Raw genomic sequence first — 14316 nt, 5'->3', positions numbered from 1 at the left:
CAATTTGAATTTCGTTTATCCGTCTCATCAACGATCAAGAACCATGATTTTTACACTAAACCGTTCAGTGTTTTCGTCAAAAAAATATATAGGGTGATCATTTATCAATTAAAAATTATCCCTTATAGAAATTTAGAGGTTAGTAAAGAATTTTTTTTTTAACATGTTATTTTTGATTGAAGCCGTTGATATGAGTTTTGAAATAATCATCATGAATTGTATCTTCACATTTTACCTAACTATACCAAGTTGTTAAAATGTATTTTTACAATTTCGATTTATTGTGGTTTTTAACTAGGGCGTTCATTCATCTATTAAAAAGTACCTATTACATTTTAACCCAACGACAATTATTTCCCCTAGTCATATGCCAGAAGTGGTTTATCACACATAAATTGCACACCTATGGAATATATATCAAATATAAAAAATATTGAATTCTAGTAAGTTTTCGTGATTTTTATTGAACTTTACTTTCGTGTGATATAGTCATAAACAACTACATCATTATACATCTCAAACTTAAATAAAAACGGCTGGACTGGCCTAGTGAAATAAACTCCAGCCGATATATCCAGAGCCTATCCGGCTATGTAATAATCTAAAATGACAATGAATACATTATTGGAAGAAAAAGCTAGGTCACCTGTTTTTATTCATTTACTGTACCGATTTTTAAGATATAGTATCCGAAATAAATTTTAGTGAATAATTATTCATTAACAGATGTTTAGCAGAGAAGTATTATATAATACCAAAGTAATTTAGATCGAAAACATTTTTATTCGAAAATCACATTAACCAAAAATATACATTTGAAAATAATAAAAAAAGAAGAAAAAAATTTTCCTATTATGTAATAAAAATTATTTTACTTTCGCAACATATTTTGTTTTGATTTAATGAACTTGTATTTATACAACCTGTGTACAACGTAGAGCAATAAGCATAATAGATGTAATATTTAAAAAGAGCAGATTGACAGATCCACATATTTTGTTTCAGAAACATGTAAAAGACAAACCGTTTTTTGCCGATATTATAATTTCGATAAAAATTGAAATTTTTAAAAAATATACCAACTACATTTTATAAGTAATACAGAATTATAATGTATGCCGTTGCTTCCTTTTTTGTGTAACTTTGCAGCCTTTTTAATATTAAAAAATGTGTAATAATGATTTTGTTTTGACATACTATGCCAACATGACTCAATACAGGTAAATTACAAAGAAAACAAGATAGGTATATATTTAATATATTTTCAATAATCGTTTACTCATGTATAAGTATACTAAGATGCATTTTTCTAGGCGTTTATTACAAATGAAAAAAAGACATTTGATTATTCTACAAACGTATTTAGGGACAATAAATAATCTAATAAACTAAACATAATCACGTTAAATAGATTTAAAGCTATCTTTTTCAATATTTTTTGTCATGTTAACCATGACAAGCGCACACTTACTCTATAGCCACACATGACTTTGGTAAGTTTTCGAGATTCGTAGGAAGCCAATATGGCTCTCTAATGAAGCAGTCACTTAAAATAAAACAATTTTTTTTTTACAATTGCCATTGTCATTTGTGAGCGACGTGGGAACCGACGCTGAAGATGATGAAGATGCGCTCGCTAAGTTTTGACAGTCATAGGCATTTCGGCTGATGTTGTGCGGCTAAGCGGATTATTCGCAGTATTTAAACGCTCAACGCTGTGATGAAAACCGTAGCCTATGTAGATCGATAAACCGGCCACCAGCCATAACGCCAATCTCACCCATGTTAACGCATCCAATTTTGTCATCAAATACACGTTTAGAATGATACTCAAGCATGGCAGGAGTGGTACTAACGGTACCTGAAAATAAAAAAAACAAAAATTCATTTAAAAAATTCATCAGCATACTCTAATCATAATGCGTGTGATCCGTACAGGTAACTTTGAATATATTAAGTAAGTTTGTACTATATGCAAGTTTGGTAGTTGCAATAATAGCAGGAAGATTGAGAGAGTACATATACATAAGTTGAAAATGGTTAAGGTGTGTTAAAAGAAAGCAAGAAAGTGAAATAGTTAATTAAGTTGGAGAACGATTTGCTGTTGACAGAGGACTACAGAGGATTTATAAATATATAAATGAAGAAGACGCGTGCAGTGAATAAAGAAATCGCGACAGATGAAAATGTGAGTAGAAAAAAACTTTGACTGGACAAAGCAGTTCCAGTGATCACTTACTAGTTATTTAAATAGATCTGATAACAAACTGACTCACCACTGAATGCGGATGATGCAATGGAACAGGATAGTAATAATTTCAACGGTGGACTACAATATCGATTGATACCAATTATACTATAGTATTATAACACGTGAGACAATAATTATTATTTTTATTTAGGAACTTAAAGAGATCAATAGCCAAAATAACAGATTTTAATTTTGATGCGGAGCTATTATAACTGTTTTTACAACGATGTATTTTTTATATATTTTTTCTAGATATGCGATTGGAACCACAATATCTTTTAAACCGTTAGAAAGATTTTTTCATACAGCAGGTGTTTTAATCAGAAATCGTACAAGAATAATACATTGCAAGGCGAAAACTAAAAAACATTTACCCCTTCAAAATTGAAAAAAACGCTTAAAGTTGAAATATTTTTTTATTTAAAATTACGGCGCGCTTTAACTTTCAAAAAAATTTGGAAGTAAAACTATATGTATCCTTATCAAACATAGAACAACTTGGCTTTATGTTAATGTTGTGTATGCTATTCATATATCTATCGATAGCGTCATATATACATATAAAATACATACATATTCTTAATCGTATTATCATTAATGATATATAATCATTATTGTAGTAGTTTAATTATTCAAATAGGATTTATATTATTTACTAAAAGTGTTTATTATTAATATTTCTGTTGTCTACAACTCTAATTATATCAACAACAATTAATTTACCACAAATATTGGACGATTGCTAGATTGTGGTTGACGTGCTAGGAAGCATACTAGCACTACTAAACAAATTCCCATCATAATAATCGCCATGTATGAAATGTTGGAGAATTCGCCTAATTGTTGTACCAAAGTAATGGTGCTCGTAAAACATATGGATACCAATACTGCAAAAATGTAAAAAATTTAGACATAAATCAATATTCATTGTATAAAAAGAATCCATCCTCACCGAAAAGTATTATGATAGCAACAGACACCCGCTCTGTCCTCTTAGTCGGTGTTTCGGCATTTGTCAGATTAGCACAAATTGAAAATATAGTAAACGGAGATGTGCATATATTTCCATCATCTTTGACTTTGATGAAGTCGGACATCTCGTCTGTATATCTCAAGATCAAAACACAAAAGCACACCAATGTGTAAGCCATCAACGTGCCGATAGACATCATGTTCATTAATTGTTGCAAATCAAACAAGCTAGAAATTGTAGCTAAAATATCAACAAAGTAATGTTATTTCAGAGACAAAATTAAGCTTTATTTTGTTCTATAACTTTTATATCAACTGTTGTCAGCATTTTATATGAATATTTTTTGTGAATGGAAAAACCATTACTTAAAAAAAGAGTATAACATTAAAAATTAAATTAAATAGTAGTTTAAACAGTTATGTTCCTTTTAAAAACATTATTTATCCATTTATTTAATTAATTTCGATTTAGACTAGGAAAAATAATTTTAAAACTTTATCTTAAGTTTATAATTTTCCTTTTTTAAGTATAGGATTAAGGATAGATAAAATTCATTACTCTATAGTTATCCGGCTGTTTTTTAATACATTCAATAAATGAATATAAAATAAATAAAGAATACATTTAATATATTTAGCTTAATATTTAATTTTTTAAAAAACATTTTTTCTTTTAACTTATATAATATTTATAGTTTGACTAAAATTTTTTATTTAGGATTTATCAATTATAAAAAAACCTTCCCTATCGCTTTCATGTTAGGTCATAATTTTCTAATACTATATTTTTTAATTTAATTGTTTGTACAAGTATATATTTTGTAAAAACCCTTTTTCCATCAATACAAAAAATATCATTAACTTAACGGTTATTTAAAAAAAACCGTTAAGATTTTGATTCAATAAACATTATTAAAATTAATAAATAGGTTACTTATATTATGTATCACATAAATAAATTTTGTTTTGAAAATGGTATCGTAATACAGTTATTCAATTTTTTGTTATAAATAACATAAAATTGTAATATGAGATCTAACAAAAATCTTGAATAACCAAGGATTAAAAACGGAATATAATTGTTAAAAAATAATACTAATATAGTAAAATGTATGTTATAACTTATACATATTATTTAAAGTACAATGATTACACTAAAGATATTACCAGCAAAAAGTCCGCTAACAACTGTACCCCAAACCGGTGTTTTTGTCTTCGGGTTGATTTTAGAAAACAATTTGAACATCAAGCCATCAGACGCCATAGCATACATTACTCTCGGTAATGGATACAGTGTACCTATCATGCTAATTAAATGAAATAATTAGAAATATACTAAAACAACCAATACGTTTTCAAAAACCACTCATTGAATACTTACTTTGTAAATAAAGCAAACACAGCGCCAACAGTAACTATCCATTGTAACACAGTCCAATGTAATTTTTGATAAATGTGTATAAAAGGTGCATCTATGTCCTAAATGGAAAAATTATGCATCATTACCCTAGTATATTTTTTCTATTAAAAACGAATATTTTATATTTCCTGTTTATTTGACTATAGTATAAACTCAATAATAGAATTGCAATTATTTGAGTCTAACACTCAATAAAAGTTTTTTAGCTTTCATATTAAATTTTGGGTTTGTTTTGTAGTATACTATACCTGATCATAATATGGCCACATAAGTGTCAACACCATAGCTAAACTGCAGTATGAAAAGGTAATGATCACTAGTGAAATAACAATTGAGAATGGGATATCTCTTCTAGGTTTTTTGGCTTCCTCTCCTATAATAAGTAACAAAATATAAAATTTAATTACTAATAACTATAAAATAACTTTAAACTATAAAATTAATAACACCATTTTACATGGTGCTTAACAATATATTTATCTTTCTACGAGTTATAGAGAAAGTTTGATAAAAAATTACTTTTGTAGAAGTCATTTTCTGACGTATCAATTGGACAGATTAAAATTTTTTTTATGATAAGCTTACTATCTTTGCTATAGGGGCAAATAGGCCAATTTTTAGTTTAGCTATTAGAAAATTAGTTAGATTTATTAGAAAAAAAACTATAAAAAATTAAACTAATAAATGGAAGACTGATACTCTTGAATTGTCGCAGACTGTTAACTTTCGCATCCCTGTTTGAATTACCACATTGTTATCCTTTTTCTATTCCACCAGTTACATGTTAAACCGTCCTCTTTTTAGAATGATGAAATTGGCTAATGAGGACCCATCTTTTTTATTTTAGATTGTATGCTCTTGGTGTACATTTATATTTTTCAAATTATTGCGAATTTTTATTATTATTTTTTTTTTTTTATTATTTAATTGTTTTTATGTATTTGCACTTTTCATGTTCCTATATTAAGATGTATTTTAATTTAGTTATTTGTGGCAACTCTTTGAATTGGACCAGTCCTGTACATACATATATATAAATAAATAAATAAATAATGATAATTTACCAGTCGTAGCAACAACATCAAATCCTACAAATCCATAAAAGCACGTCGCAGCTCCTGTAAATACACCGGCCCAACCAAAAGGCAAAAATCCTCCTTCGCCACCATTAGCATCTTCTGGGATATCTTCTTTTCTTATTTTCCAATTATTTAAATCAGCTGAAAAAAATAGAATATTTTATCAAATAAATATTACTCCCTAGACTTCCGGAATTTAAAAAAAAACTCCCAACAAACTATCTTAGGGCAATAAATTTCGAAAAATATTTTGTTATGAATGCTATTTTTACCAAGAAAAATTCCAGTTATAACAACTATGATTACTGTTAATAAATTTACAACAGTAAAAATTTTGTTGAGCATTGATGATTCGCGTATTCCCCAGGCGATTAATACTGGAAAAAAACACAAACTTTAATTAAATAATTTTAATAAAAAACTATAATATTTATTACATCACAATAAAGAGTAAATTTTTAATTTTAGAGTTAATCATGTTTTAAGCATTCTTTTTAGTTAAGGTACCGAGAATACATTTTATTATGTTCTCATATCTTTCAATCTAGAGGTGATCTATATTCTATAGCATGGTGGTTTAATAGTATCTGAAATATCACCGAGTGCACAGATCAACCTGTATAAATGAAGATTTTTACAAGAAATTTAATTATTAAAATTAAAAATTAAAATAAAATTCCTGTCTAATAAACTTGTAAAATTAATTTATTGCTGCTGCCAAAATATTAATTTTAACAACTGAATTTATAATTTTGCTATTTTAAAGTACAATAACTATAAACTACAAAAATATTTATTTCATTAAAAGCTTTATTATTGTGCTTTTTTGTTTTTTCTATGTTATTAAATTACACCGTTATACCATGAATTAGTGAACTATATTATTAAAATGTTCAAAATAAAAATTACCTGTTAATATGAGAATGGCACAAAAAGAAAGTACATCTGGGTATGGAGCCAAAAAGCTAACATGAATAGGAAAATTTGTACTAAGATAAGTTTTCATCGGATAACCAAATGGCTTATCTATATGACCACTCAAAGCTCTTGCTACACTTGCACAACCTAGGATACATTTTTTAAATATATATAATCTATTATTAGACACTACAACATATAATTGTAATTCTCGACTAAGTAAGAGCTTACCAATGCTATACTCTAAAATCAAATCCCATCCAATAAGAAAAGCTACCAATTCTCCAACGCCAACATAACTAAATGCATATGCTGAACCAGCTTTTGGAACACGGCTAGCAAATTCAGCATAGCATAATCCTACAATCAGTAACAATAATTAAATCAATTAACATAGATAGAAAATAGAAGAACACTTGAAATGCTTAGAATTATATTATACATTTTAATCTTAACAATTATATCCAATTATGGTTTAAAATAATTATACTTAAATCCATCTTATTTTTAGCAATATATAAATTGCTTACCCGATAGAGCAGAGGCCGCAGCAGCAAACGCAAACGACAATATTACAGCAGGCCCTGTATGTAATTTAGATACTTCTCCAGCTAAAACATAAGCACCGAGGCCTAATGTAGATCCAACTCCCAATGACACTAAGTCAAACAAACTAAGTTCTCGTCTAAGTTTTGGTTCAACTACCAAAGCTGATTCTTTTTTCCTTCTCAGTAATGATTTTATAAGGGATTGGTTCTCCTGAAAAAATTATGTTGGCAGTAATAGAAATATAACACAGACCTATTACTAAACAAACAATTTATTCTTAAAAAAAAAATTAATTAAATAAGAATAGAATGTTATACTCAGAAAACAATAAAATTTAAAAATTAGATTTAAATCTAAAAATAATGTTAACAACGGATACTTATTAAGAATTGCGATATATATATTATAAATTTACTCAGTTCACAGCCATTAGTTCAATGTTTACATTGTATGTGAATAATAGTGTTCAAATTAAGTATTTTTTTTTTTTTTTTGATAACTTAGAAATTATTTATAAACTGTATATATTATCAGCTTATATTGCATACATATATAAATATATTATTACATAGGTATGAACAAGAAACTACAAGTTATAAAATAATAATTAAATTAAATTACCAAATAATTTATGCATAATTCCCATAATAAGTTAGATAATTATTCTTTATTACTCAATGTGTATACCATTATTATTATAATTACAGCTAATACATCAGTTTGTTTAGCACTACTTCATTGTATGAACTTCGAATTAATTCACTGAACAAAAAAATTAATTTGTTTCGTTAAATTGATACTTTGTAGTTGATATTTCATCGAACCGTCAACAATCTATTAAATATAATATGTTGAACTGTTCACTGAAAGACATTTCATTTCGATAATTTTACTAAGTTTTAATTTCTCAAAATGAATCCAGTTTTTCGGGAATAAAATTGTTATTTGTTTCTCATAGACACAATAATTAAATAGATAGGTAGGTATTAGATAACAAAACGATTAAATAATCAGAAGCAGCCAACAGGTACCGGTTTATCACTACGGAACATCCACATGATAACTGACGTTATCAACGGTCTATTATCTGTTAACATTAACACAGCACGAGCACATGGTTGGAATTATGCAATTGCAATTATTTATTATCTTCTAAATTAATATTGCATAGTAGGCAGTAACTATAAACTCATGTCTCATTAGTATCAAAGAAATTACCAGTCAATGTACCAATGACAACCTACTTAAAATTATTCACTAAATACACGGTTTGGTAAATTAATTAACCTGTCTAGAAACAATAAGAAAAAAAAAAGTTATCGCTAATCTCAACTAAATATCCCCTACAATTGGTGGATACTTCAAATTGTTTAAAGGTAATTAAGTTTTAATAGAAAAAATGTTGTTCTATACTTTTTCGGAGACCCAACTAGTAATTAACAGTTTTCTACGAAATAACATACTATTATTGTTTAATGTATAATGATAATAATATTAATAAAATAATTATTATTATGTTTACAAACCCCTATATGTTTAAATAAGATAGTGTTATCATAGAACACGTTTACACTTAACTGCCCAAAAAAAATAGTTGTATAAGTACCTAAAAAAATTATATTTTAATCGCTTTAGTTTATTAATTACTATAAACACCGGAACGGATATTTAACATAACCGCTTGGACAAAATAGTTATGGTTTTTAATTTTGTAATATTATCAAATTTTTTTAATATATATATCTGCTGGAGTATCGATCCATATACACGATTTATTATGGCCTTCTACTCCAGAACTTGTTTTTCCGGTCTAAATCGGTGACGCAGTATTAAAAAAAACTAAATACTAGTTTTATATTAAGTAAACAAGAATAGTTACAATGTGCGGATACCTAAAGTAACTTGTAAATCAATCGGTTAGTGTACTTTGTATACATCACACACATCAGTCGATTCTTACCGCTTATCCCCTGAAATTCCTCCAGGTGAGCGTTTAATTAATGTTAACAAAAATACAATTTCCGTAAGTAAAAACTCGTTAATAACTAAACGGTATGGAAATATAATGAACATACTATTCTACACTGTTAGTAGTAACGAATAACAATAGATAGTACACCGGTCACAAAAGTGAGGTACTTCTTTGATATTTCCATCGCTTTCGAGTTCTGCACTATGCTAACAGTAGACCAGTGTAGTAGGTATTATAGGGGTACAGTGTTGTTTTAGGCGATTAATATTCCGAACAATCCTATTTTACTCAACGGAAGCCCACTTTCAATTAATGTCAAATGATTACGAATGCCCTTTTTTTATAATCAAGCGTGCAATAAAAAGTAATAACTTATAACAATAAAATCGAGAGATGACGGTAACTGCGAGCAGATAACACGTTCCGGATCGCAGCTGGAAATTTTTATTTTTTTTTTTTAACGAAAAATGTAACAGCTATACAGAATAACGAATGCCTATTGTTTAATAATATTATTGTAATGGTTACCTGTCTTGGGGCCGACATGTTGAAAAGCCAACGGTTATTACAGGTAAGTGTTAACCACTTGTGTTGCCGCCGTTCAAAACGTAACGTGCATACAGGTATACAATTTTTCTTGCAACGGATATCGACGACCGGTGGATAGGCGCAGCCCGCAGGTAGGCGTAGAGGTAGATAATCTACGTTGCACTTGAAAATTGTATTATATAAAATATATATATATATATACGTTTAACTTTAAATACCAATATATATATATATATAAACTGTATGTTTATCCACGACGGTTTATCATGCGCACTGATAAGATACCGGTGCAAGAGTAGTTTTATTTCTGAACGAACGGCCGGTAATGCGTTAGGACGGTTTCGGTGACTGTATTGATGCTATTGTAATATCACGACGTCATGTGGATTTTACGCGAAACTTGCCCCAAGGAATGAACATTAATATAATATTACGTTTGAATAGTTATAACAGAAAAATACAATACAAATTACTCGTCTGCCAACGAACGGCAACAAGGGCACAGCCGGACGAGCGGCTCGCTCTTTGAATCGAACATTATTATTCCGGATAATAATAATATGTATTATGCACCTATATGTGTTTTAAAATATTATTTAATTAATTCTTCTCAGTTTATAATTAATAATAATCGACCACCGAGTATTTTATAATTTTTTTTAAACGCCAGATTTTTCGTGACACGAATGAGAAACGACCGCGCGCGTACCACTCGCGTTGCCCACGACGGTTATGGCAATAGTAACGGCCAAATAACAGCGGTGGCGGCGGCGGCTCTCGCGATACTACGACCAACCGACGCGGCGGACAAACTTTTGCGCTGACTACAGTAGGTATATTATTATTATTTTAAGAAACTAATAGTTCCCCCAGACCGCGCCGATTTGTACCTATTAACCACTGATGGCGATCCGAAAATCCGCCGACCCGTGTGATTAACTCTGATTCGCGAATATTATAATTCCCGTTTGCAAATCGCATCCTAGTCTGTCATACTGCATACACCGCCTGAATCACAAATGACTCAACCGCAACCGAGTTGGGAAGGTACCGCCTATTGTTTTCGCCACAAAAACGCTCTTATTTTTTTAACATGAACTCGCTTTTTAGCATATACCTATTCACCCATGGAGGAAGACTCCATATACCTAGTGCGAGTTTGGCAAATGGTCGTAACACGTATTATACAAATTCCAGTTTAAAAGTCTGCAACACATGGACCGGTTAGTAGTGAACCGTACTGTATGTGTGAGTATTAAAAAAAGTTTTTTTTTATCTCAAAAATTTGTGTTTTACCAAATTTATTCATAAAATAACGATAAAAACAAAAAGTATATAAAAATTGTAGTTCCAAGCGAAATGATTTTACAAATTCATATGTCATTCGACGGTGATATTTATTGCCAACGAGAAGTAAACATTTAACTTACACGTTCAGAGACGTATTTCCCATTAGACACAGTAGGGCGGCGGCATTTTGTGTAGTGCTTTTTTATATTATATTATTATCCAAAAAAAAAGACAATTCAATATTTGAAAATTACGAACAACAGTCGTGAGTAATAGACTATAAATAATAGTCTTCATAGTTCATATTATTTTAATTTATTAAATATTATTATAAAAACTAAAAAGTTATATTTTTACAATAAAACTATAAAATTAACTACTCCATTTTATTACTAACTATTAAAACAATGGCGGACATTCTTTGTCATAATTTTTGTGTTTTAAGGCGGCTTAATACCCAACTAAAGGGTAAAAAAGGGCAGAAGAGTCGGGTCGGGTCATAGTCAGGCGAGGGAGGTCAGAGATCTACAGAAATTATTTTAACTAAAAGTGATTAAATCACTTTCAAATTTTGTTTGCTACAGGGTTTTTGGTACTCAATGTTACGACACTGTTGACTTCCCATAATATTTCAATATTTTTAACTTAAAAATGCCTTGGCTTATAATTTTTCTATATCGCACGTTCACATTATGTTATTAAATCGCCGAACATCCCATCATTATTTGTAACATGTATTTTTCTTTAAAATTTGAAATAAACTAGCTATAACTCACAAAAATATTTAAAAAGTAATGATTCTGTATAATTAAGCATGTGATCTCTATTTTGTTTTTATTAATATAATTTCAATTGCTTGAAAACAATACATTTATACCTTATTCCCTAGTGTATTGTAAGAGCAAGGCCATCTAAAATTATTATTACTCTTTTAAATTTGAATGCTGTTTCGCTGGTAGATACTTTAATGAAAAATATAAATCCCGGGGCTGTGGAGAAGCAGTATTTTTAAACTAAATTAGTATACTGCTGTGAATTGAGGAAAATATAATTTAATTTTTATTCATACGAAATTATTGTTCTGACCATGGCATTAAGTAAAATATTGTTTATTGTATATATTTGTGTAAATTAATAAAATTTGTTTCAACTATTTATAATATAATGACTACCTAATCTATTACTAATAGATTATTCTAACCTATAGTTAATATTATATACTATTAATATATTTTATGTCTATATTAAATACTATTGATATTCGAGGTGTTTTTTTATGTTAGTTTGGATATTTTAATTTAGTTAATTTGATTAATAAGGTCACGATATTTTGTTAATAAGTTTGTTTGTTTTTTTGATAAATTGTGTTTATTTGAATTTTGATTTTATTATTTTTCCCTCCTATATTTTTGTCACTAAAATTGAATATGATGAATAGCGCTTTAATTCTCTCTAAAAGAGGCTGTTACGTTCCATAAACTAAAGTGAAACTAAATCTAATTAATGGAAAAACACGAAATGGTCTTAATTCATAAATCGTATACATTTATTAAGTTTGTCGTTATTTAGACAGGCCCGCTATGAACAATCTCTGCTAAAGTATATTTCATGACGTAGATATCTCTGGTTTCTCTCAGATTTACACTAGTAATTTAAATCAAATTAAAACGTTTTAATTATTAATTGTATTACAACGGGAAAATAAATAAATATGTTTTTTTCTTGTCATGACAATCTTGACCATTATGTATGACATTTCACTGTTATAAATTATCAGGCTTATTTTCCGTACGTATTTATCGACTGTATAAAATAAAATATCTACTACAATTACGCAAATTCAATGTTTGTATATTTCATTAATACAATTTATGATTTTACAAGTCGCGTAGATTTTGCGTCATTTGTGTCTTAAACAATATTATCGTTTTCGCTGACTGTCATCTCAAGCCTTATCCATTGTTTTGTCATAACATAATATTGCATTTGTTTTGAGAACAAACATTATTAATGATTTTGTCATTCAGCGTTAATTTTGTCGTCCACTATTATTTGTCATGTCAATCTTAACTAGTAATATTGATGTTTAAAAAGTCTTATTCCAAGTAATTATATTTATAAAAAAATAATGTATTAAAATATTATGTAATAATAAGCTTCGATGCGTAGATCAAAAAGTATTGGTTTTACAATGATGACTTTTTCTCTTTTTGCCTGTGTATGGACCCACACTAACATATTTTTAACTACTAATATCTTAATGTAGAAAGTATTTAAATCAGAAATTAAATTAACATAAACACATGTAAAATGTACAAATTGTTGTTTACCATAAATTACGGCACACTATAACTTATTAAAAAAATAGTTGACTTACTTTAATACATACAGCTAAAAAACAAAAGAATATCTACTTTCTCTATTCGCTATTGTAGTGACTCAATGCTATTGTAATTCTACAACATATTTTTTTTTTTTCAAATAATTTGAAAGAAACCTTTCAAGATTTTATCCTGGAAGTATTTTTTATCATATTATATGTAGGCACAAAACTTGTTTACACCAGGCGCCTTCCTAAAGGGAAAACTGGGGGGGGGGGGAATATCAAGCGTAGAATTCCAATTATAATACTTTTTATGAAATGTAATATTTATTACATGTTGGTTTAACATATATGTAATGTGTTTAATTTGACCAAAGTCACTTTTTTCAGAAATATAGTAGCATTTTGGTTTTTTGGAAATCATTTTTGTTAGTTAATACTTATTACATATTTTATATCAATAATAGAAAGTTTAAACTAAAATTATGAGTGAATTATTCTCAGTTTAAAAGTTGGTAAGGCACTGAAAAAATTATTTATACTTTATTTAAAATATCAAAAAAAATCTGTAGGTAGTCTAACGTTTTTATCGAAAATACTCAAATAATCACCATTAATCACATAAAATGTCTGTACATTTATTAATAATTTTACTTAATATAATTTACCATCTACAGTTTTAAATAATTTTGTTCAGAATTTTTCTATCACTTTTAATTAAAATATTTCCTGTTAGCTTTGTTAATACTCTGTTGTGCAGTTTTTTAGGTTATTTAAGTCCTAGCCGCATCTAGTGAATGCTAAGAGGTTTACAACTTTACTTAAACTTAAAAACTTAAAAAATCGACTATGACGTACTATGCTTTACAATCTTGATGTTTGATTAATGCTTATGTATAGCTAATTGAATTATGGGTTTTTTACCCAACAAAAGTTCGTATTACTTTGTTATAAGTAGAGATATTTATTAATTATGATTAATTATGCAAGTTA

At 28.3% G+C, this 14316-nt stretch overlaps 2 protein-coding genes across 10 annotated transcripts in view; one reads left to right on the top strand and one right to left on the bottom strand.

Moving 5' to 3' along the window:
• Positions 1 to 1242: 1242 nt before the first annotated feature.
• On the bottom strand, positions 1243 to 10498 carry LOC126844891 (cationic amino acid transporter 2-like). 2 transcript variants are annotated; one of them, XM_050583359.1, is made up of 12 exons: positions 9690 to 10498; positions 7171 to 7399; positions 6872 to 7000; positions 6632 to 6787; positions 5995 to 6099; positions 5708 to 5863; positions 4892 to 5016; positions 4605 to 4702; positions 4391 to 4530; positions 3204 to 3464; positions 2975 to 3138; positions 1243 to 1861 (listed from the first exon to the last, which is right to left on the bottom strand). In XM_050583359.1, exons 1-12 carry the CDS (start codon positions 9705 to 9707, stop codon positions 1637 to 1639), a joined length of 1806 nt encoding a protein of 601 aa, XP_050439316.1. In that variant the 5' UTR covers positions 9708 to 10498; the 3' UTR covers positions 1243 to 1636. The 2 variants fall into 2 exon arrangements, with proteins under 2 accessions (XP_050439316.1, XP_050439317.1); XM_050583360.1 differs by lacking the exon at positions 9690 to 10498 and adding an exon at positions 7877 to 8405.
• Positions 9969 to 14316, top strand: part of LOC126844889 (uncharacterized) — a 51023-nt gene continuing 46675 nt past the window's right edge. For 6 of the 8 annotated variants that reach the window (XR_007686653.1, XM_050583355.1, XM_050583354.1 and 3 more), the window contains exons 1-2: positions 10559 to 10757; positions 10821 to 10958. Coding sequence is in view for 2 of the 8 variants with exons in the window: in XM_050583355.1 (XP_050439312.1) it covers positions 10926 to 10958 (33 nt within the window). In the remaining 6 variants the exon portion in view is untranslated. The other 2 variants (XM_050583356.1, XM_050583357.1) reach the window with 2 other exon arrangements.

This window comes from Adelges cooleyi, unplaced genomic scaffold (assembly GCF_023614345.1).
Source record: "Adelges cooleyi isolate 19-005CV unplaced genomic scaffold, UGA_ACOO_1.1 ACOO_flye_CR_arks_rails_tigmint_CR_PRNA_651, whole genome shotgun sequence".
Classification (NCBI taxonomy): Eukaryota; Metazoa; Arthropoda; class Insecta; order Hemiptera; family Adelgidae; genus Adelges; species Adelges cooleyi.
This window is presented reverse-complemented; position numbering and strand designations above follow the sequence as displayed.